This window comes from Schistocerca cancellata, chromosome 8 (genome assembly GCF_023864275.1).
Source record: "Schistocerca cancellata isolate TAMUIC-IGC-003103 chromosome 8, iqSchCanc2.1, whole genome shotgun sequence".
Lineage (NCBI taxonomy): Eukaryota > Metazoa > Arthropoda > Insecta > Orthoptera > Acrididae > Schistocerca > Schistocerca cancellata.
Window position 1 is genome coordinate 578832652 of NC_064633.1, and position 24022 is coordinate 578856673.

Here is a 24022-nt window from a genome sequence, read left to right on the forward strand (position 1 = left end):
TGGGTAGAGGGAGGAAGCGGTGAGAGGCAGGGACAGCGGTTGGAGTTCGGTGGGTAGTGACTCAGCCAGAAGCAGCCAGTTTTGCTGCCTAGGAATACGGAAGGAAGGGGTGGCGAGTGCATGTGCTAGCCACGTGATGCATGGTTGTCGGAGCCTGTGGGTATTGACAGACGCTGAAGGTGATGGGTTGTAAATTGGGGAGGGGGATGACATCCTTATACACTTTGCTAATTACATTTTAACCCCAACTACTTTTCCTTGAAGGGAAGGTATACAAACAAATCCATGGCACCTTCATGGGCACTCGCATGGCATAATACTATGCCAACCTGTCTACATGCCGTCTAGAGGAAACTTTCTTAGCCTCCCAAAACTCCCAACCTCTAGTCTTGTTCAGTTTCAGTGATGATATCTTCATGATCTAAACTCAAGGCCAAGACACCCTCCCTTCATAATCCCAACACCTTCTCTCCCATTAACTTTACCTGCTCCTTCTGAATTCAATGTGCCACCTTCCTAGATGATGACCTCCACTTCTCTGAAGCCTCCAACCACACCTGTATTCTCATTAAACCCACTTATCAACAATATAACCTGCATTTCGACAGCTGTCACCCTTTCCACACCAAAAAATCCCCCCCCATACAGGCAGGCCACCCATGGATAACGTATCTGCAGTGACGAAAACTTCCTTTCCCAGTAAGCTGAAGGTATCATGAAGGCCTTCCCTGATAAGCACTAGCCCCTGAACATTGTCCACCGACAGATCTCCAGGCCATAACCTCACACATCCAATCCTTCCACCATCCCCAAGAATCAACTACAAAGCAATGCCCTGTCATCACCCAGTATCACCCTGGACTGGAAGAACTGAACCGTATTATTTGTCAGGGTTTTGATTATCTCTCATCATGACGTGAAATGAGGGACATCGCACCCTAGATCCTTTACACCCCTCCTAAAGTGGTGTTGACACCCACCCAACATACACATCATCCTAGTTCATCCCTATGCCACTTCCATTCCTAACCCCTCCCAGGGTGCAAGACCTGCCCAATCCACCCTCTTGGCATTTCCTACTCCAGTCCTATCACAGGCTTATCCTACACCATCAGAGGCTGGGCCACCTGTGAAAGCAGCCATGTCAAATACCAGTTCTGCTACGAACACTGCACAGCTTTTTGTGTTGTATGACTACCAACCAGCTGTCCATCAGGATGAATGGCCATTGCGAAACCATTGCCAAGAATGAAGTTGGTCGCTTGGTGGCACAACATGCTTGATTTCAGTGGCTGCTTCACAACCTAGTCCATCTGGATCCTCCTCTCTACCACCAGCTTCTCTTAACTATGCAGATGGGAGTTATCCTTGCAACACATCATCCTGGCCTTAGGCTGCAGTAACCCATTGTCCTCACTTCCTTCACCTAACAGTTTCTCCTTAGAAGACTTAGTAATAAGGTAGAAGAACTGCTGCTTGTCTGTTTGGAAAATAGACACCCTGTGCCTATCCAAGCACCATATTACCACAGGATTTAGAAGTTCAAAAATAAAAGATTAAGCTCTAGCCTCTTATTCATGTAGAACTAATATGGGAAAAGGAGTTGTTACATAAATTTACACAGAACACAATTTCAAGAGCTTTCCTTCTCATTCTGTTCGGTATGTCTCCCCTGATCCGCAGTTCTGGGTGACTTTTCCGAAATCTGCTTCATTTCCTAGACCTCTCCAGTCCTTTTCCTTTACCATTCTTCCTTCACCTTCAACCCTTCTGCCTGAAGAAGGGGCCAATGTCTCTGAAAGCTTGCCAATTACAACATTCTTTTATGTGTGTGTTCTGCCGCCCGCTTTGGAGTAGATTTTTTATCTACCCAGTCAAATAATTTTGTCATAATCGATTCAAGAGAGTTAGTTAGATGTTCCATAGATCGTTTAAACAATTCTTTTATCAAAATGATAGGGAACAAGTCAGATTACAGGATACATATACATAATTGGCATTAACATTAATGAACTCATTATATTTTAGTTCTGCACATGCAACTACTCTTGAAAACTAGCTCCTTTCATTTTTACAGGTTACCAGTTTTTATATTAAAATTCGTCCTTGAAATAGAAGGTGTTGTCTAGGAGAAATGATTTTGAGTTAGTTTTAAAACTTCCTTTGCAACCTGTCAGACCTTTCATGTTATTGGGCAAGTGATGAAAAAATTTTGATGCTGCTTTTTGAACTCCTTTCTGAGCTACTGATAGCTTTAATAATGGGTAATAAAGGTCTTTTTTTTATCTAGTGTTGTAGATATGGCCTTCCCTAATCTTCTTAAATAGTGATGGATTATTTATGACAAATTTAATTATTGAATATATGGGGTGCTTCACGAAGATATGCAAATATTTTAATATGTTATTCTATAAGTAAAACTAAAGAAAAAAGTTCATATAAACATAGGTCCACAAATGTTTAGTTACAGAGTTACAGCTAATAAAAGATTTTGCCTGAATTTAGCAACTTTGCTAATATGAAGTCATCACAAAACTGTACAAGGTAGAAGTAAAGCATGATTTCCCTTTATTTTGTTGTTACTGATCTGGTGAATATAATAAAACATGTCCTAGAAGTGTACCTGCAGTAGTTTTCCTGAACATCCAGGGAAGCAAAGACGTAATTTCGTAAAAATTTTAATTTATTAACTACATGGCCCAATTTGTTTTTTAAATTCCAGATAATTGCACAAAGTTTTCAACAGAGGTTGCAGAGAATTTAATTTCAGAAAAATGATGGCAATAATGTTAACTGAAACTGTATGAATGTGTAAAATGATCTGCTTTTATTAATACAATACACGCATGAATTCTTTTAAAAAAAAAAAAAAAAAAAAAAAAAAAAAAAAAAAAAAAAAAAAAAAAAGAGCTCAGTGTTATCACATTTGTCATAAATAAACACCATATTGGCATATTCCTCTCTCATAACTTTGAAAGGCATCCCTATTTCTAATCTACAAACTACAACAGTTACTATGTGGTTTCACTTAAATACAATGTTGTTATTATGTTCCTTCACTGAACAATACAAAAAACTGACTCTTTTCAAGGCTAGAAAATGACTGAAACAATTCACTAACAATTGTCAACAATGACATAAACATTTCTACATTCTTAATGGAAAGTAAACAAATTTACTTGTGTAGTAATCTTTGCTCTGGATGTTCGGGAAAACTACTGCAGATAAACATTCAGGACATGTTTTTTTAGAGTTGACAGACCAATGACAACAAAATAAATGGAAATTGTGCTTTACTTTAACCTCGTACAGTTTTGCGATGGCTTCATATTAGTGAAGTTGCTAAATTTCAGGCAAAATCTTTTATTAGCCGTAACTTCGTAACCAAACATTTGTGGACCTATGTTTATATGAACTTTTTTCTTTAGTTCTACTTGTAGAATAACATATTAAAATATTTACATATCTTCATGAATCACCCTGTATGTATTGTGATGGTGCAGTGAAAATGCCTGACTCCTTGAAAAGGTACCTACGTGTTGACCATGGATGAACACCACATGTTATTCTTTCTGCTCACTTTTGTACAATCAACACTTTCTTTGTAAGTGATGGGTTACCCCAGATAATTACGCCATAAGACGTTATTGAGTGGAAATGTGCAAGATATGTCAGGAGACTGATTTGTTTGTTTCCAAGACTAGCAATTACACAAATAGCAAAAGCAGGTGAATTTAATTGCTTGAGAAGCTAAGTAATATGCTTCTTCGAGGTCAGGTTTTCATCATTATGTATGTTTAAAACTCTGGAGCATTCTACCCTGTTTGCTGACTCCTGTGAATATGCTACATCAGTTGTTGAAATGAAATGACTATTTTTTTTTGGTACAGAAATGTACATAGTGCATTTACTCAAAATTTTAGCAAAAATCCATTTTCAGTGAACAACTTTATAATTCCAGAGTGAGATTTTCATTCTGTAGTGGAGTGTGCTCTGATATGAAACTTCCTGGCAGATTAAAACTGTATGCCAGACTGAGACTCGAACTCAGGACCTTTGCCTTTCACAGGCCAGTGCTCTACCAACTGAGCTACCCAAGCACGACTCATAACTCGTCCTCACAGCTTCAATTCTGCCAGTACTTTATAACTCTTTGAGAAACATCTTTTACAATCAATATTGTTGCTTTCTCTCTTATAGGACTTACTACAACACTAGCATCATCTGCAAAAAGTACCAAATCTGCTTGTTGAATGTTAAGTGGAAAGTCGTTGTGTACATGAGGAATAGAAGTGAACTCAAATTGAACTCTGTGGGGACCTTCTTTGTGATTCTTCCCAGTCGCTAAGATTTAGTACCCTTTCAACATTGTTTTAATTATTCAGCACAACTTTTTGCACTATGATAGTTAAATATGATTCAGACCACTTAAGTGTGAAGCCATCAGTTTTTGTTGTTGTTGTGGTCTTCAGTCCTGAGACTGGTTTGATGCAGCTCTCCATACTACTCTATCCTGTGCAAGCTTCTTCATCTCCCAGTACCTACTGCAACCTACATCCTTCTGAATCTGCTTAGTGTATTGATCTCTTGGTCTCCCTCTACGATTTTTACCCTCCACGCTGCCCTCCAATGCTAAATTTGTGATCCCTCGATGCCTCAGAACATGTCCTACCAACCGATCCCTTCTTCTAGTCAAGTTGTGCCACAAACTTCTCTTCTCCCCAATCCTATTCAATACCTCCTCATCAGTTTTATAGAAACTAAATTTAGCTAAGCATGTAAAATGATCTATGCAATTAGATGCCTCGGAAAGAGCACTCAGAATACCAGCTTGCAATATGTTAGTATTTAAGACTTATAATATTAGCATTCTCAGTTTAGCAACCCTTCTGGAATCCAAACATTGATATTATTTCTACTTAAACATGAAGCTACTCTTGAGTGCAGTACTTTTTCGAGTATTTTGGAAAAAAGTGCCAGTAAAGACATTGGACAATAATTGTTTGTCTTTCTTGTGGCACCTTTCTTATAAAGAGGTTTAATAATTGCTTATTTTAATCTGTGTGGAAAAGATCCATGTGCCATTGGTACATTACAGATACCTCGTAATGACATTCTTTATTAAATTAGGATAACTTTTCAGAAATCTGTTTCAAATTCCATCAGTGCCATATACCATAGAATTTTATTAATTTCAATGAAGGGCTTTGGTGGTACTTATAGTTGCATGAAGTTTTTTGGAATGACTTTGTAATATATTCTCATTATTCTGTAATATATTCTCATGATTCTTCAACTAAACCATTTAATCCTATTTTCACTGCTACATTTAGAAAGTGATTGTTAAAAATACTCATAACTTGTGAATGATCAGTCATAACATTGCCATTTAATTTAATTGTTGTGGTATCTTGTACATTGACTGGCTGTTTTGTCTTTCATTTGACAATTTCTTGCACAGTCTTAATCTTATTAATTCCTGTCAGAACCTACATACTTCTGGACATTTTACTTTCATTAAAATACTGCAGTAATTTTTGTAATATGTAAGCAGTGTCAGATATTTACTTCTTCTTATGTTACATAAATTTCAGTCTTCCTCTTACATGAGGTTTTAATACCCATAGTTATCTGTAGTTTGATTTTTTAATGAAATTTTTGGATAACTTTTTAGCAAAGCTAGTTTCAAATATTGACACAAATTTACTGTGGAATAAATTGAATTAGGTATTAGCATCTCTTTCCATACTTATACCTCATCCCACATCATCTTACACTTAAAACCTTGTATCGTGTTCTCATTAATTAGCCTCATTGGTGTTGATGAACCTGCCCCGGGCCTATAAGACACTATGAGGGTAAGTCAATTATTATCCGCGATTTAGTTATATTTTTGTTTATTTTGGTAGTACTGTCATTTTACGTTGATGATGCATGCTTTGTTTATTTGTTGTTATATCTGTGCAATTTTCAAGCTGATAGGTTAGTTTCATTATCGCTGCTGTGCTGTTAATCATAGCTGCTCCGCTGTCTATTTGCACCAAAGAAGAGCAACGTTCAGTGATCGGTTTTCGTGGCCAGAAGGCGTATCAGGAGCTGAAATTCATCGAAGACTTTTGGTGCAGTACAGGAACAGTGTTTTGCCACAACGGAGTGTCTACGAATGGATAGAAAAATTCCGAAATGGTCGCACAAGTGTTTTGCATGATGAAGGAGCCGGATTACTGTTTACCGCCACAAATAAAGAAACCAGTGAGTCTTCACGTGAAATGATTCTCTTAGACAGACGATTAACTATTGACGATGTGGCACATCATTCTGCAAATTAGTCACGGTTCTGCCTACAAAATCATCCACAGCAGACTTGGGTTTCATAAAGTTTGTGCAAGATGGGTCTCAAAACAACTCACACAGTTGCATAAACAAACGCACTTGGACATCTGCAAAAAACATTTGGATCAGTATGGTAATGAAGGGGACAACTTCTTAGACAGGATCATTACTGGTGACAAAGCATGGATCCATCATTATGAGCTGGAGAGTAAACGGCGGTGTATGGAATGGAAACGTCCAAATTCGCCGTGCAAGAAAATGTTCAACACCCAACTGTCCATAGGAAAACTGATGCTTACAGACCTTTGGGATGCACAAGGCCCAATACTGGAACATTATGGGGAAAGGGGCACAACAAGAAACAGTTTACGTTACAGGCTAAAGCCTGCAATCGAAGCAAATGCCAAGGATTGCTGTCAAAAGGTGTTGTGTTGTTGCACAAAAATGCCCATCCACATACTGCTGCCCACACTGCTGAAACTCTCCAGAAACTCAAATTTGAAGTACTGGATCATCCTCCATATAGGAATTAAGGGCCGAAGCAGTGAAAGAAGTGGTGCATTCCTGGCTCACAGCTCAACCGACCCCCTTCCTTTATGAGGGCATCAGGAAGCTTGTACAATGATGGACCAAGTGCGTTGAAATGCAATGAAACTGTCGAAAAATGATGTTCTTTTAAGTTTCCTATTTGATTAGAATAAAATTTTACAATTACTTTGTGGATAATAATTGACTTACCCTTGTACATTGTTTATTTCCATTAATTGTGCACTATGATCAGATAGTCCATTACACTTGGGTACACGTTAGCTGTTTCAGCCAGAGTACTGTCTATACTATGTTATCAATCAGGTGCTTACTAGCTTGCTGCAAATGAGTTGGAAAACTTGACTACTGAAATTAGATTAAAACACCCAAACACATGTTGCAGCTTCTCCTCTTTTGATGTTAACTGTAACCTAAAAAAGTCTATAATCCCTGATATTTAACTTCTTCACCCCTTTGGTTGCATGGTGTTCAAGTAGACGTATATCATCTTATCACATCAGAATTTTCCACGTATTTTAGACATACAAGAAGTCATCTGTTTTGTTTTTCAGCCCCTTGATATTCTGATGATGATCCTGTTCCATTCTAATTTCTTTCTTTCAAGATTGTCTGTCTATAATCTCACTCTTAATCTAGCAAATTTGTCCCTCTGGCTCCACCAAGATGATGATTTAGGATGAAATTTATAAGGAACCAATGCTGACATAAAATGTGATCTATTCCACAATAAATTCATATTGTTATTTGAAAAAAAAAAAAGCTTTTTGCATAAGCTGATCAGAAAGGACATAAAACAGTGATGTAAAAACCTTGGATCACAAGAGGATTTAAATTATCTTGTGATAAGAAAAAAAGGAAATTCGTCCGTTGGCAACAAGATCTAAAAATCATGCAGCAAAATCATGTAGCAGTTGCACACTACAAAAATACTCAAAATTACTAACAAAAGTTATTAAAAAACTAAGAAATGTACACATCATGTCAGAAATCAATAATTCCAAAAACAAGCTTAAGTCTGTATGGAATGCAGTGAAATGAGAGGCTAAGGAACAGAAAGACATGACTATTGTTTTAAATGAAAGGGCTATAAATGACCAATAACAGGCAGCAGATATGTTTAATAATCATTTTTTAAATGTAGTATGTAGAAAATATAGGGACGAACAGTTCAGGGGAAAAATCAAAGTAGTATGCTGAAAAAGCAACTCGCATGAAGTTCAGTCATATGGACGACTCACCTACTTCTTCTTCTGAAATTAAGAAAATTGTGTATTCTTTCAAAAATAAAAGCTCATCTGGATTTGACAATGTTTTCAACAGAATATGAAAGAGTTGTTCTTATAGAATAAATTCTGTTTTTTCTGATATATGTAATCATTAACTCTGGACAATTTTTCAGAGAGATTGAAATCACCATTATTAAACCCAAGTACAAGAAAGATGAGAAGAGAAATGTCAATAACTGCCAAACCATTTCACTACTGCATCATTTTTTTGGATTTTTAGAAGGACTAGAACAATACCCCACATAAGCAACAATAAAACCACAGTTTGGATTTCACAAAAGGTGTTCAACTAAGAATGCCATTTACACATTAACTTACCGAATTTTACAAGCAGCAGAAAACAAAATGACAGTGGTTGGTATTTTCTGTGGCCTGCCTAAGGCATTTGACATTGTGAAACACAATATTCTCAGAGGTTTTATGCAACTGATTGTACACCAAACCAGTGGATAATGTCATAGCTAACCAAAAGTTTTCTATCCTACTGTGCACAGGTAGAACACATTTGTGATCATTCAGACTGCTGATATTGCAGAGAACAGTGGAACAAACAGTGGTTCCTGAGGTTGATGACAGCAAAGTTCACGAAATGAACAGCTAGCTAAAAGCAAGTTCAGAGTGTAGCAAAGTTGTCTTAAATGTATACAACAGTCTCAGGAGCAATCCAAATCATAAATGGTAAACAGTCAAGGTCAAAACTTTACTGTTCAATGGCATATACCTGAAGGTTTCAAATACTACCAAGAGACTGACTGCAAGTGCTGAGCCACAGTTTTTATGGGCCAGCTCACATCAGTGAATGGTTACAAATGTCATGCTCGCCATGATGGCACCTTGTACAGGAGCAAGTTGCAGTTTGAGTAAGTAGCCCGAGTACCTCTGACCTGTTCTCTGTGTTGATACTTGGGCTAGGCAGAATTTCTTAATCACTGTTGGATGCTAAACCCCTCTCCCCCTTCAACTGGCATGTAGGGCCAGTAGTGGCCCAGCCTGTGCCGACTTCATCGAGGAAGGGGCGAGAGAGATGTTGAAGCCCCGCCAAAGCCTTCAACAGAAGGCCATTGATGTGATCAGCCAGGTCAGATGCTAGCACAGGCAATGGGATTGCTGACAGATCGATTGTTTCTGGGGGAGGGGGGGGGGGGGGGCAACTGGATGCTTCCTGAAAAGGAGTGGGTTCTGGCCGTGTAGGAGGTTGGACATCAACAATGTAGCCTCTATATGCACCTGAATCTGAATATGTTCCACCTCCTTTGATTGCGTGGTCAGGGGATTGCTGGTGTTGGTGGAAGCCAAAAATGGCCTAGGGGGTGGAAATGGTTCCACTTCCATCAGCTCCCATCACTGATTATTGTTGACCCCCATCAAGGCCAAACATGGTGGAGGTTGTAGTGGTAACAGGCAGACTTGTCGCTGATGTGCTTCCCTAGGTTGTGTCCAGCCAGTGGTTGTGGTGAAGGGGGGGGGGGGGGACAACAGTAAGTGTAGCAGCTGAAATGGGCCATGATCCACTACCCTCACTGGGTTATCTGCTGTATGGCATGGATAGTAGCTGCTGTGGTAGTGGTAGCCAGCTGTGACACATATGGAAAACTAAAGAGGGCTACAACAACTAGCAACCACATTACACCACGGAATGGTCCAGTGAAATCAACATGCACCCTTTGCCAGTGGTGGTCTGGGTGCGGTCAAGGGCTGAAATGCTGGGCTGAGGCTGATTGATCGTGGGCACCATCCTGGCAGTTCCAGACATGCTATGGTGCGATCAACACCAAGTCAGTGAATATGCTATTGCCTTCATTCTGCACTTTCCCCAATGATAAGTGTGGAGGAGTTTCAGTATAAGGGGGTGGAGTGTGGAAGGAACTAACACCTAACATACAGAATCATTTGTAGCTGACAAAATGACACCATCGGTGAAGTTAGCCTGAGCTATAAGGAAAAATAGGTGTGCCATTCTGAGTTGTTTCCCTTAGGCAGGTGCTCTGGCCAAACCCCCCATACAGCAGATAACCCATTGGGGGTAACGGATCATGGCCCATTTAAGCTGCTACTTCATGTGTTGTAATCGGGAATTTGTCAAGGATGTGTTGCTGATTTGCATCTAAGGCAAAACACGATGCTTCACGTTTACCAAACTCTGCATCTGGAGTGCATGGTAAGTGGGAAAGTGCGGCAGTGTTTGAATGCTACATGGTGGGCCGATAATTTAATGGATATTGCAGGTACAGATATTTAGGAATATGCCCACTATTAAAGCTGCTGCGCCCTCCTATCAGGAAGGGAAGTGACAGGCTTGTCGTTGGTGATTGGACGGAACTTAGTACCAAAGAGGTACCATGTACAATAGCCAATACCTCCTTCACAGTATGTGAGCAATTCCTCTGTGCTGCATTTAGTGTTTTGGGTGGAAATGCAGTGGGCTGCCCTGTGTTGTTGATGTATTTGTGGGACAGCACGGTACCAACACCACAATCTGAAGCACCAGTGGCAAGCATTAAATGTTTGCTGGTTGCTCAAGTTACAAGGAGGCCATCTGGTACACTTCTGACCACACAAACGAAACAGCTTTTTTATGCATTTGATTAAGTGGGTGGGAAATCTGGGTCACATTGGGAATAAACTTCGCATAATAATTTACTTTGCCAAGGAACAGTTGTAGTTCCGAGAGATTCTAAGACGCTGCTAAGTTATTGATTGCATCAGCTAATTGGGACCAAGGTCCATTCCTCAATTTGTGGCCTGACCGTAGAAGATGGTGTCATAGTGGACCCTATTGGTATCTCCAACACCTTAGGGCACTAGTTTGTGGAGGTTTCAAGCTCCACACACTATCACCCCAACTTCCTCCCTTGGAAACAAATTTCTCAGCATCATGAATGATACTGTTATAACCTTTAATTCACTAATAAATTGCATGGATATACAAACGTAGAAACAATAGTGGGTTTCATGCTACCAACTCCGTATCTGTCACTCAACTGCCGTGCCGTGACATGCGGCCGGCGCCGTTCATAGCTAGGTGGTGCTCCCGCGCTCAGCCGAGCTGCAGAGCGCCTCTATCGCCGTGTTTGTGTACTGACGTAGCGGCACTTTTAAATCTCGTGGCACTGTCACAACACTTTTCCCCCCTTGAAAAATAAAAAAGACACTCACTTCCTTGGAGACACGGACAGTGCGGAGACATCCATGGCCTCTTGGGAGACCCCGAGAAGATCCCGTGGAGAAACACGAGAATATGGTCGAAAATGTCCAGGATGGAAGCTTGTGCGTGGAACGTGCCTCCTGGACGAGATGATGGGTGAAAACTCCGTAGCAGCATCCATAGGTGTCGTGGACCTGGGGGTGTGCTCCAGCGAGATGGGTCCCGGAGAAGGCGGCGTCGCGACTGGGGCCGGTTCCGGCATACTCGGAAACGGCAGTGACGTTGGCTGCAGCGACACACACGGGAGATCGGCAGCAGCGACAGGACTGGCTTCTCGGGCTGGTGGAGACGAAAGAAGGGGCGGTGGCACCGGCGTGCCCACCACTCGTGGGCGCATCTGGTCGTAATGGCGAACAACCATGCCGTCGTCCGTACGTATTTCACAAAGCTGGCGGCCGCAAAAAGCCTTGACCACCCCTGGAATCCATTTAGGGTGAGATCTATACCCTCGTGCCCACACGTCGGCGCCCACCGAGTATTTTCCCGCACTAGGGGACACAGTACTAGGCCTGACAGGGTGAAGCAGGTGCAGTAGAGTGCGCGGTTGGTGGCCATGCAAGAGTTCAGCAGGGCTGCGATCACCCAGAGGTGTGAAGCGATAAGAACTCAGAAATTGCAACAGAGCTTCATCGGTAGAAAAATCAGTAAGGAATTTTTTCATCTGGCTTTTGAAAGCGCGGACAAGGCGCTCGACCTCCCCATTCGATTGGGGATGGAAGGGCGGTGCTGTAACATGATGAATCCCTTGTCCAGTACAAAAATTACGGAAGGCCTGCGAAGAGAACTGAGGGCCATTGTCCGTGACAATCGTGGATGGAAGACCTTCTAGCGCAAAGATTTTGGACAGAGCCAGCGTCGTCGCCGCAGTGGTGGGCGACGGACAGCGAACCACAAACAGAAACTTCGAGAAGGCGCCAATCAACAGTAGCCAATAAGTGCCGAGGAAGGGGCCGGCAAAGTCAGCGTGCACCCGTTCCCATGGCTGCGCCGGATCAGGCCACGGAGAGGGCATTGTACGGGGCGCAGCCAGTTGTTGAGCACACTGACCACACGCAGCGACCATGTGGGAGATGTCCGAATCGATACCGGGCCAATAAACATGCCTGCGGGCCTGGGACTTAGTTCGAGAAATCCCCCAATAGTTTGAGAACATCTTTGCGAAGAGAAGCTGGCACCACGACCCGTGGAGATGCGCCATCCGTGGCCAGAAGAACAAAACCCTCACGAACAGACAGACGAAGGCGCAAGGCACGGTAGTTGCGAAGGGGATCCGATGCCCGGCCCTTGGTCCTGTCCAGCCAACCCCGTTGAACAAAACCGATCACCTGACGCAGGACCGGGTCTCGCGCAGTAGCTGATGTGACCTGCGAACCTGTAAGTGGAAAACCCTCGACCGCACGACGTTCTTCCTCATCAATGTGGAAACAGAGTAGTTCATCTCGATCGAAAACCGGGTCGGGGCCCATCGGCAAACGCAACAACGCGTCAGCGTTGGCGTGCTGGGCCATGGGGCGATAGTTAATCTCATAGTGAAAACGAGACAAGTATAAGGCCCAACGTTGCAGGCGGTGAGCTGCCTTATCCGGAAGGGACGCCGAGGGGCTGAACAGAGAGACCAGCGGCTTGTGGTCGGTGATGAGATGAAACTTTGAACCATACAAAAACACGCTGAACTTTTTTAGAGCATAAATGATAGCGAGCGCCTCCTTTTCGATTTGAGAGTAACGCCGTTGGGCATCGTTGAGGGTCTTGGAAGCATAAGCGATGGGTTGTTCCGACCCATCCTCATACCGATGGGCGAGAACAGCCCCTAGGCCATACTGTGACGCGTCAGTCGCCAGAACCAAGTGCTGACCCGGAAGGAATGTGGCAAGACAAGGCGCCGACTGCAAATGAGCCTTCAGGCGGACAAAAGCCTGCTCACACTCGTCGGACCAACAGAAAGGAACGTTTTTGCGTAACAGCTGATGCAGAGGATGAGCCACCGCCGCCGCGGATGGAATGAATTTGTGATAATAAGCAATCTTGCCTAGAAACGCCTGAAGTTCTTTGACCGTAGACGGCCGGGGGAGAGTGGTAATGGGCGCAACGTGCTGACGTAGAGGACGTATACCTTCACGGGAGAAGTGGAAAACAAGATACACAATGGAGGGTTGGAAAAACTGTGACTTGTCCAGATTGCACTTCAACCCAGCCGAATGCAGAACCCGAAATAATGAACGCAAATTGCGAAGGTGCTCCTCAGTGGAGGCCCCCGTGACAACAATGTCATCCAGGTAGTTGATGGCGCGCTAGCGACACCAAATGGTAACCGCTGGTACTGATACAACCCACAAGGAGTGTTGATGACGAGAAATTCCTTGGAAGACGCATCCAACAGCAACTGATGGTATGCCTCCGATAAGTCAAGTTTGGAAAAGAACTGACCCCCAGCGAGCTTGGTAAATAACTCCTCAGGACGGGGAAGAGGATAAGTGTCAATGAGGCTCTGAGCGTTGACAGTGGCTTTAAAATTGCCACACAATCGCAGACTCCCGTTTGATTTAGAAACCACCACGATTGGCGATGCCCATTCGCTGGAGGTAGCAGGAAGGAGAATCCCGGAAGCTGTTAACCTGTCTATCTCAGCCTTGACTGGCGCATGCAACGCCATCGGAATAGGGCGTGCCCGGAAAAACTTAGGGCGAGCTGTAGGTTTAAGAGTAATGTGGGCTTCAAAATCCTTGGCACGACCCAGACCAGCAGAGAACACGGACGAGAATTCAGAACACAATCCATCCAGCTGTTGATACGGAATATCCTAAGATATGAGGTGCACATCATCATCAATGGAGAACCCAAACAACTGGAAAGCATCATAACCGAACAGATTTTCAGTGCACATAAAACGTGAGGGGCCGAACAACAGACTTGTAGGCAGTGGAAGCATCAAACTGGCCAACGATAGGAATTTTCTGTTTATTATAAGTTCTCAGATTTCGCGTAACTGGAGACTAGGGAGGGGAGCCCAACTCCAAATACGTGCGAGAATTAATGAGAGTTACTGCAGAGCCAGTGTCCACTTGCATGCGAATGTCTTTATCCAGAACACGAACAGTAACAAACAACTTATTTGTTTGAGAAAGCACACAGTTAACATCCATGTCCGATGCCTCGTCCTCGTTGACAGGAACTTTAGGGGACTGACACACAGAAGCAATGTGGCCTTTTTTCCTACATGAATTACACGTGGCCCAACGTTTTGGACACGCGGCCCTGTCATGCTGTACGAAACAACGTGGACAAGAAGGAAGGACGGAACGAACCTGTTTCTGTGGTTGCTGTTTTTGCTGCGAGCGTTGCGGCCCAACGCGACGTTGTTTACGCGAGTGAACCGCCACCACATCTTCGTTCTCCTGGGAAACAGGCAAATTGTCCGTGTCGAAAGTTGACTGTACAGCGCCTACATCACACCACGCATCTATTTGCGCGCTAGCAGCGTGAGACACTTCAAAGGATTGAGCGATGCTTAGAACTTCCGACAATGACGGGTTTGGCAGTTGTAGGGCACGTTGCCGAACTTCTTTATCAGGAGCAAGCCATAGAATAGCATCCCGAACCATTGAATCAGCATAAGACTCATGATGAGTGTCCGTGACAAACTGACATTTCCTACTCAGACCGTGTAGTTCCGCCGCCCAAGCCCGGTAACATTGATGGGGCTGTTTACGACACCGGTAGAATGCCACATGGGCTGCAACGACGTGGGTGTTTTTTCGGTAATAGTTAGACAATAAGTCACACATTTCTTGGAAGGACAGAGAGGCAGGTTCCCGCAGAGGGGCTAACTGAGATAGCAGCTGATAGATCCGTGGGGAAATCCAAGATAGAAATAACGACTTACACATCGGAGCGTCGACAACGCCGAAAGCCAAGAAGTGTTGCTGCAAACGCTTCTCATAATCCTCCCAGTCTTCAGCGGCCTCATCGTAAGAAGGGAACGGAGGCGGAGAAGAGGACGACAGACGATGAGTAAGCGACGTCGACAATGCCTGAATAGCAGCCGTCAGCTGTGTTTGTTGTTCAGTGAGCGCTTGCAGAAGCTGTTCCATGTCTGCCCAGACACGAACACACAATACTCCAACGCTGGAAAAAAAAAAATCTGACCTCGTCGCCAAAAAGTGTTATAACCTTTAATTCACTAATAAATTGCGTGGATATACAAACGTAGAAACAATAGTGGGTTTCATGCTACCAACTCCGTATCTGTCACTCAACTGCCTTGCCGTGACATGCGGCCGGCGCCGTTCATAGCTAGGTGGCGCTCCCGCGCTCAGCCGAGCTGCGGAGCGCCTCTATCGCCGTGTTTGCGTACTGACGTAGCGGCACTTTTAAATCTCGTGGCACTGTCACAACAGATACAATGCTGCCTTTACTGTGAGGGAGCTAGATCATGCTCTCACTTCATCCCCGTCTTTCACCCCAGGGCCAAACAAGTTCAAATTCAGATGTTGCAGCACCTTCCTCTTGTGGGAAAGCACTTTCTCCTTCATCTGTACAATTGCATTTGGCCAGACAGTAAGTTTCACAGATTCTGGCTTGAAGCCGCTGTGAAACCCTAAGCCTGTAAGGACAAACACCTTACTTGTAGCTACCTCCCCATTTCTCTCACCAGCTGTGCTTGCAAAGTGGCAGAACATGTGATTCATGGCTAGCTGGTATGATGGCTCAAGCCTTGCAAACTGCTGACCACTGTACAATGTGGATTTTGAGCACACCGTTCTGAGTGGCCCATCTCATCACTTTGTCAACCCTTGTTATGAGCAGTTTTCTGCAGAAATATCACACTGCAGCTGAGTTTTTTGATTTAGAGAAAGCCTATGACATTTGCTGGAGGACTGATATCCTGTGTACTCTCTACACATGGGGCTTCTGAGGCCGCTTTCCCCATTTACATCAGGAATTTTTAAAAGACAGAGTTTTCAAGGTAAGTGTGGGTTTGGCCTTGTCGGGCACCTTTATCCAGGAGAACGAGCCGCCCAGTACATCCGGGGACACAGGCTTTTTAATTGTGTCATATACCTTAATTCTCTCAGTGCTTTTCAGAGTCTCTGTGTACTGTACATAGTCCATCCCTTACTACAATGGGTCCAATAAAGCTCCACATGCTGGCTGTTGAGGGAGCCACTGTGATGTTCATGTAGGTTCCTTGTCAAGTCATTTGGATGGGGAATGAGGCTGCTGACACTGCTGTCGAGGCTGCAGTCCTTCTACCTCGGTCCACTAGCTCTTCCATTCCTGCGGATGATCTCCGTGTTGCCGTCTGTCAGCAGGTGGTGTTATTTTAGCATCATCACTGATCTTCTCTTCATGGGAACAAGCTCTGAGGAATTAAACTTTACCAATGGCTCAGCCCTCTAAGGAGATCATTTTAGCTAAGTTGCATGTTGGGTGCTGTCTTTTTAGCCATCACCATTTGTTAAGTGGTGACCCCCACCACTTTGGGCTCATTGTCATCAACCTTTGCTGGTTCTCCATTTCCTGACCGAATGCTCTTTTTTAACCACTTACATTCTAGTGTATGTTTGTCGTCTGAGTTATTGGCTGTTGTAGCAAATGACTCACGGGCTGTCAACAGTGATCTACTTTTTAACCTGTCATAGCAATATAGCAAAGGACATATAATCTTTGTTTTGGAACTTCTGCTGTCTGTACTGCATACTTTATGGAAGAAGTCCTTGTTTTTAGCTCTCTTTCCTTCCATTGATTGGGCTTAATGTATTGTCACTTTTAACTTTTCTTGTGTTAGTGTTCTAAGCTTATGATGTGGATACTTATGACCTCAGTTGTTTTCATGCCCTAAAAAAGGTCTTACTACATGTTGTACACATGGCTTTGAACTGCTTAATTGCACTTGATGCCAAGAATGGTGCATTCATTTCCCACTTTGAATTATATACACACAAACACTTTTTAGTTATCAAGATGCTTCCCAATTTAGTCCTATTTGTTTTCCACTATCTTCTTGTGAATCATATTTACTTTCTGAAACTTCCACTATCACTTAAAACCACAGATTACAGCAGATTAAATTAGTGTTTGTAAAGTAGCTTACAAATACAACAACTGAACCAACAGTCAAAAAGCTGAGATGAGGAACATAAGATGATCGATTATCTGAAATCTGAATACATGTGTGAAAAAGAATGAAATGTAGTCTAAAACATGTGGTGCAGGACAAGCCCAGTCTTGCTCAGGACAATTTAAAATATATCAAAATGCGGGACTGTCCCTCGATGTTCAGGACGGATGGTCACCCTACTTTACCGTGAAGTTAAATGTTATCAAGAACTGTTCACCTCTGTTGTTTTAGAATTACATTGATAAAGTTGTTAAAAATGTGTGATGGCAAGAGACAAACTTGTTGTACTCCAAAATTTATTGATTTCCATTCAGAAATTTATGTTCTTAATTTTACTGAAACCATATTTTTCTATATAATTTTAATTAGATGTCTGGTTATCTGCTAAAATTTCAGTAAACTCTTTTTCTGTCTAAATAATCAATTTCTTATATTTGGTAAATGCAATTTGTGTTTCCTTATTACATTTTTTATGGTTGCAGTTAAAATTTTTAGAGTAAATTAAATGATCAGCACTAGACAATCTCGCACCTAACAGGTTTTTATGCAGTGAATCAGTGTGCAGAACAGTTTATACAGCCAGATATGGGCTAACAGGAAAGTAATTTAATAAAACTCTTCAATTTAGCAGACACATTCTTAAATGCCACATGTAAACATTGATATGACTTTGTGTGGGATATTAACTGAGATAAGTATCTACTTTGTGGAAAGAAAGTAGTTTGTACATTGATGTTTTCCATTGTAAAGAGTTAAAGGGATGGTATTGATGATTATTTGGCTGGGGAGTTCAATATTGCATTGTGGTTTTCTCACCACTAGTTAAGATATCTTCATCTTTTTGTTGTGCCTTTGCCCTGCATCAGCACAGGGTCAACATAGTTATTAATGGATTTGGCACAGTTAATTTAAGTGGTGGTTGGATGCCCTTCCTGCTGCCACCCCATAACCCCCCCCTCTCCCCCCCCCCCCCCCCCCCCCCCAGATGGAATATGTGTACCCTAACTGTGTGCGTATTGTGTTAGTCATGTGAAAGTGACTGAAAGTTTTCTAAATGTTTGTGGATCATGTAATTGAGGTGGGACTTGGGCACCACCCCAAGATTCACCTGTTATATGTGTGAAACTGCCTAAAACCCACATGCAGGCTGGTGGCACACTGACCCTCTCCATTAATCCGCTGGACAGATTCGATCTGGGGATGGCACACCTCCCTATTCTGGAAGTGGTGCTGTAACACCCACGGCTTTCTGGGTGGGTGTTAATTAAAATATGCATCTGTATAAGTGTGTTGTAACCATAACTGCTTATTTATTAACTTGTATAGAGCATAAATAAAATAGAAAGAAACATTCCACATGGGAAAAATATATTAAAAACAAAGATTCCATGACTTACCAAACGGGAAAGCGCTGGTAGATAGGCACAATAAAAAACACACAAACACACACACAAAATTTCGAGCTTTCGCAACCCCCGGTTGCTTCGTCAGGAAAGAGGGAAGGAGAGGGAGAGATGAAAGGATGTGGGTTTTAAGGGAGAGGGTAAGGAGTCATTCCAATCCCGGGAGCGGAAAGACTTACCTTAGGGGGAAAAAAGGACAGGTATACACTCGCGCACACACACACATATCTATCCACACATATGTCTGCTTGTGTCTGTATATGTGTGGATAGATATGTGTGTGTGTGTGCAAGTGTATACCTGTCCTTTTTTCCCTCTAAGGTAAGTCTTTCCGCTCCCGGGATTGGAATGACTCCTTACTCTCTCCCTTAAAACCCACATCCTTTCATCTTTCCCTCTCCTTCCCTCTTTCCTGACGAAGCAACCGAGGGTTGCGAAAGCTCGAAATTTTGTGTGTGTGTTTGTGTGTTTTTTATTGCGCCTATCTACCAGCGCTTTCCCGTTTGGAAAGTCATGGAATCCTTGTATAGAGCATATCATTTTTGAAATTGAGGTACAAATAATCATGCTGTAATATATTGAGCTACAACTAAATGAAGGATTCATGAAGGCTTGTATAAGTATAACAGTTTTAAATATGTTCCTGATCATGCACTTGTCACAATTTCCCTTTTGGTACAGAGCAGACCGTGACCATGATGAACGCCTAACGCTTTTGGAGCTGTCCGACTGGATCGATATTCGCATCCGGGAGCATATCGACCAGGCCTTACTAGAAAATGAGATACTTTTCACTGCCATAGACGTAAAACCGAGGGATGGTAAGGATGTCCAGTTACTGTTCAATCTTGAAATTATTTCCATAGTGTGTGCTTCTGTCAGGCCACAGTAGTTTGTTAGAACTGGAATTCTACTGAGAAGCTATTTATGCACAGAGGCTGCTTTTGTACTCTCTTTTTTTATCAGTCTTACCGGTGGTTGATAAACTTAACTACCATTTACTTCCTATTTATGGTTTGATATAAATTTTCCATTTTATTCTAGTATGACTTTTCTCATTACAGAAGTTATTTGTTTTTGCATGTAATTCTCAGAGCACAGGTCACACAGATTATGACTTTATTTATGTATAATTTTAAAGCCTAATCTTCCTTATAACTTGATATGTATTTATTATTTCGTGTGTCTTATTTAACAGGCTGCTCCTATTATGCTGACCATTATAAAAAGAGCAGCACCAGAAGGACCAGACCAATCCATTACCGACTGTGTGCGTATGCCAGTGATCACTTTGCCATGCTGGCCAGTAAAACAGTGGGTAGTGTCACTAGAGCATCATCTGCAAATGCACTATGCCCAGGGCACATGTTTGTCAGCAGTATATCCAGCTAGACAAGTTCAAGAGGGGCCACATCATGTGGCTGCAGGAGGCTGGATGGTCCTATCATCATATTGTGCTGCCACATCAGTTGTATGGACAACCAGTTGTCCATTGTTGGCAACATTGGATACAAGAAGGCATGCATGCATGATATGAAGGATCTTTTTGTCCAGTATGCCCCACGAGGAGGGAGGACCAATGGATTGCACGCCATGCATGAACAAATCCAAACACAATGGTAGGAGTCATTCAGTGGGCTGTCCTGCCTTCTCTGCGACATACTATAAATGTTAATACTATTTCCAAGTGGTTGCATGATGCAGAGCTTGCCACACACTGACTATTACGTCGTCTACCACTCAAACCCATGCAGTGTCCTGCCCAGTTCGCCATGTGTCAGCAGTAATGGACAGGGGGTCCTGCAGACTGGCAATGGGCCATCTTCAGTGACGTGTCCCACTTCTGCCTTGGAGGCAATGACCACTGGATCCGTGTCTCGAGGCATAGTAGAGAGCACCGTGAAGATCGGTTTGTGGGCTCTCATCACACATCCCACCAGCCTGGTGTGATGGTGTGGGGAGCAGTACCCTATGATGCCCTTTCACCATTAATGTTCCTAATGGGCTCCCTGACTGCTGCATATGTGTGGAAGAGGCAACTGGTGGGTCTGCATGCCCATGCCTTCTTGGAACAGGACAATGCTTGTCCTCATGCCACTTCTACCTTCCAAACATACCGTGCTGCTATTGATACTCTGCCGCTATTGAAACTCTGTCGCAGCCAACGGCATTGGCCCCTCTTCCTGATCAATAATGTGTGGGATACCGTGGAATGCATCATTAGGAATCCACTTCCACCCACCAGTTTACAGGAGGTGCATGCTCAGTTGCAAGCAGAATAGGATGTAATATTGCAGGACTTCATCTGAGACCTGTACAGCTTCATGCCGAATCTGAATGTATGGATGCTTATATTCACAGCCATGGGTTTCCAGCACCTTAGTAACATGTATGTTTTGTGGCTGTGGACCATAATACATGTTAGTCCTTCAGGATTGCAAGTGTATTTCATATGTATCGTATTATCTTCCTGACTGCCAACAATAACCTAATTTACCCTGTCCTTCTGGATGCGGAGCCTTTTATGAGGATCAGTGTAATAGTGGATACCCTGCATTTTTGAATTTATTCTGTAAAACTGTCAAAGAGCAACAGCCAGTTGCCTAGGAGGAATGAATGTCTGCAGTGGTCATTTTGTGTAGTATCATGCTTGTATTCCCCATGTTGAAGTAGTCAAAGTTCTTCATATAGTGTTGTTTTCTGTATTTTGTGTTTCAGTTCCTGTGAAAGTAAACAATTCTGATTGTACGTGTAATGACCAGTGATTCAGTTCTCAGTTTGAAAAGGCATACTAGCCTCTAGTGTAGATAAACTCCAACAATTAATGGAAGAACATCATAGAGCAAATTTGCAATTACACCTGCTAGTCAATTCTAATAAAGCTAAAATAATGTATAACCAACACAATGAAATGAAAGTAGTACACATTAACACTGATGTTATAGAACCAGTTGATGAGTTTTCAGTTTTAGGTCAGCCAGTGAGAAATACTGACTGAGGCCAGAACAGGCCAAAGGGCCTAATTCCTGTAAGAATAATAATGGTGCTGGTAGTGGTGATGGTGATGGCGACAATAGTTGTAGTTATAGTTTATTTTTTGTCCATTGTAGTTTTACAGTGATTTTAGATATATTATGTTGCAAATTTGTACAGAAATAAACAAATTTCATGGAAATTTGTCATTTGATGGATGAAATAATTCTGTAGCAATGTTTACTGATAATATTTTTACTCAGTTATATATGATAGCCTGCAATGATTTATGCAACAGTATTGCACACATAGGGAAAGCTACAATCTAACTGTTTTTGTCATACTTCTAATAATAATAAATAATACATTTAGAAGAACTGAAACTAATTTTTTAGTTCATTTATGTTAAACTCAGTTCATAGAAATATTAGGACATTTATAGATTATTGAAACACTACATCTTAGTTTGTATGTTTTCTTCTGTATTTTCAGCACTACACTTTGTTTTCCTTTCCCTTCTTGCATGAAAATTTGACATTCCAACTTACATTTATCCTAAGGATTTGCCAACAGTCAGAGATGAGGTTTTCTTTGAGTTTTCTTTTGAAGGTGCACAGATCCTTTATGCTCTTGATGCTGGATGGTAGTCTGTTATAAAATAAGCTTCCTGCAATTATAGGATGCCTTCCTGTCATTTTCAATCTTTTGCTGCAGATTTGGTAATTTTCTCTGCTTCTTGTGTTGTGGTCATGAAAGTCTCCATGTAGAGGTGCTGTAAAATTTACCATTAGAAGAAGTATTGTCTCATATACCGGGTGGCGCACCATAGGTCACCTGATTGAATTTTGATCCTCTTCGTGCAGTTCATGGAAATTACGCCAGACGTCGTTGCGAGTTCATCGCTTCCGTTGTGAGTTTGCCATTTCAGTTTACTGTGATATTGGACAAAGAATGATTGACTGTTGCACAAAAGATGAAGACTGTGTTACTGTTCATGGCGACGAACAGCATTACTTTGATACAGAGAAGGTTTCGTACTCATTTTGGCATACAATGGGCTCCCAGCCCACAGACAATAAGCAGATTACATCAAAAATTTGAAGGTACTGGATCTGTTCTGGAGTGTCAGCGGCCACATGCACATACCATACGTTTGCCGCAAAACATTGAAGCAGTTCGAGTGGCTTTGACTCGTGGTCCGAGTAAATCAACAAGAGCCAGTGCCAAGTTGGGAATTTCACGCTGATCTGTATAAAGAATTATTCAATCCGGTATTCGCTTGTATCCATACAAGAGGACTATGGTGCATAAGCTTACTGTGAGAGGTAAGGAGTGGAGACTACAGTTTGCAAGGTGGGCAATCGAGCAAGGCCAAGAGGCAGTGCTACACAACACATGGTTTTCTGACGAAGCTTATTTTTAAGTGAACAGCGTTGTGAACAAACAGAATGTTCGATTCTGGGCATGAACATCCGCAAATAATCCACACGAAAGACACCCATGGGGAGAAAGAGTGCGTGTGGGTCGCGATGTCAAGCCATGGAATCATCAGTCCATTCTTTTTCAGTGCTACAGTAACCGATGAACGCTATTTACACATGCTGTGAAATCAGTTCTTTCCTCAACTCATAGCCTCATGTCTCATTGCAGACACATTGGTTCATGCAGGATGGAGCATGCCCCCATACTAACAGTGTTGTGCTTGATTTCCTAAACGAAAGACTTGGCCTTAGGGTATTGTCAAACAGATTTCCAGAACGTTATGCAGGAGGAGGAATGTGGCCGCCCCACAGCCCTGACATTAACCCTTGTGACTTCTTCCTTTGGGGGTTCCTTAAAGAGAAGGTATACCACAGAAAACTCGAAAATGCAGTGCAACTTAGGGCCATCATTGTGGAGTTATGCCGCACCATTCCAGAATATTTGTGTTGGAGAGTCATCACAAATGCATGTGTGCGACTTGAAGAAGTTGTAAACCAAAACGGCAGTCACATTGAACATGTGATTCATTAGTTTGTATTTCCAAGTTGTATTCTTTACTTCTCCATCAGTAAATTACAAATATTGTCAGCAACAAATGTGTTATTCATGAAACAAATCAGGTGACTTACCGTGCGCCACCCTGTTTGTACAAACTTGGTACAGTTAATAT

General features: G+C 42.5%; 1 protein-coding gene across 4 annotated transcripts in view; it reads left to right on the forward strand.

Moving 5' to 3' along the window:
• LOC126094452 (45 kDa calcium-binding protein) overlaps positions 1–24022 on the forward strand; it is a 163786-nt gene that overhangs the window by 36123 nt on the left and 103641 nt on the right. For 2 of the 4 annotated variants that reach the window (XM_049908826.1, XM_049908827.1), the window contains one exon: positions 19579–19718. In XM_049908826.1, coding sequence (XP_049764783.1) covers positions 19579–19718 — 140 coding nt within the window. The remainder of the gene's footprint in view (positions 1–19578; positions 19719–24022) is intronic. The other 2 variants (XM_049908828.1, XM_049908829.1) reach the window with 1 other exon arrangement.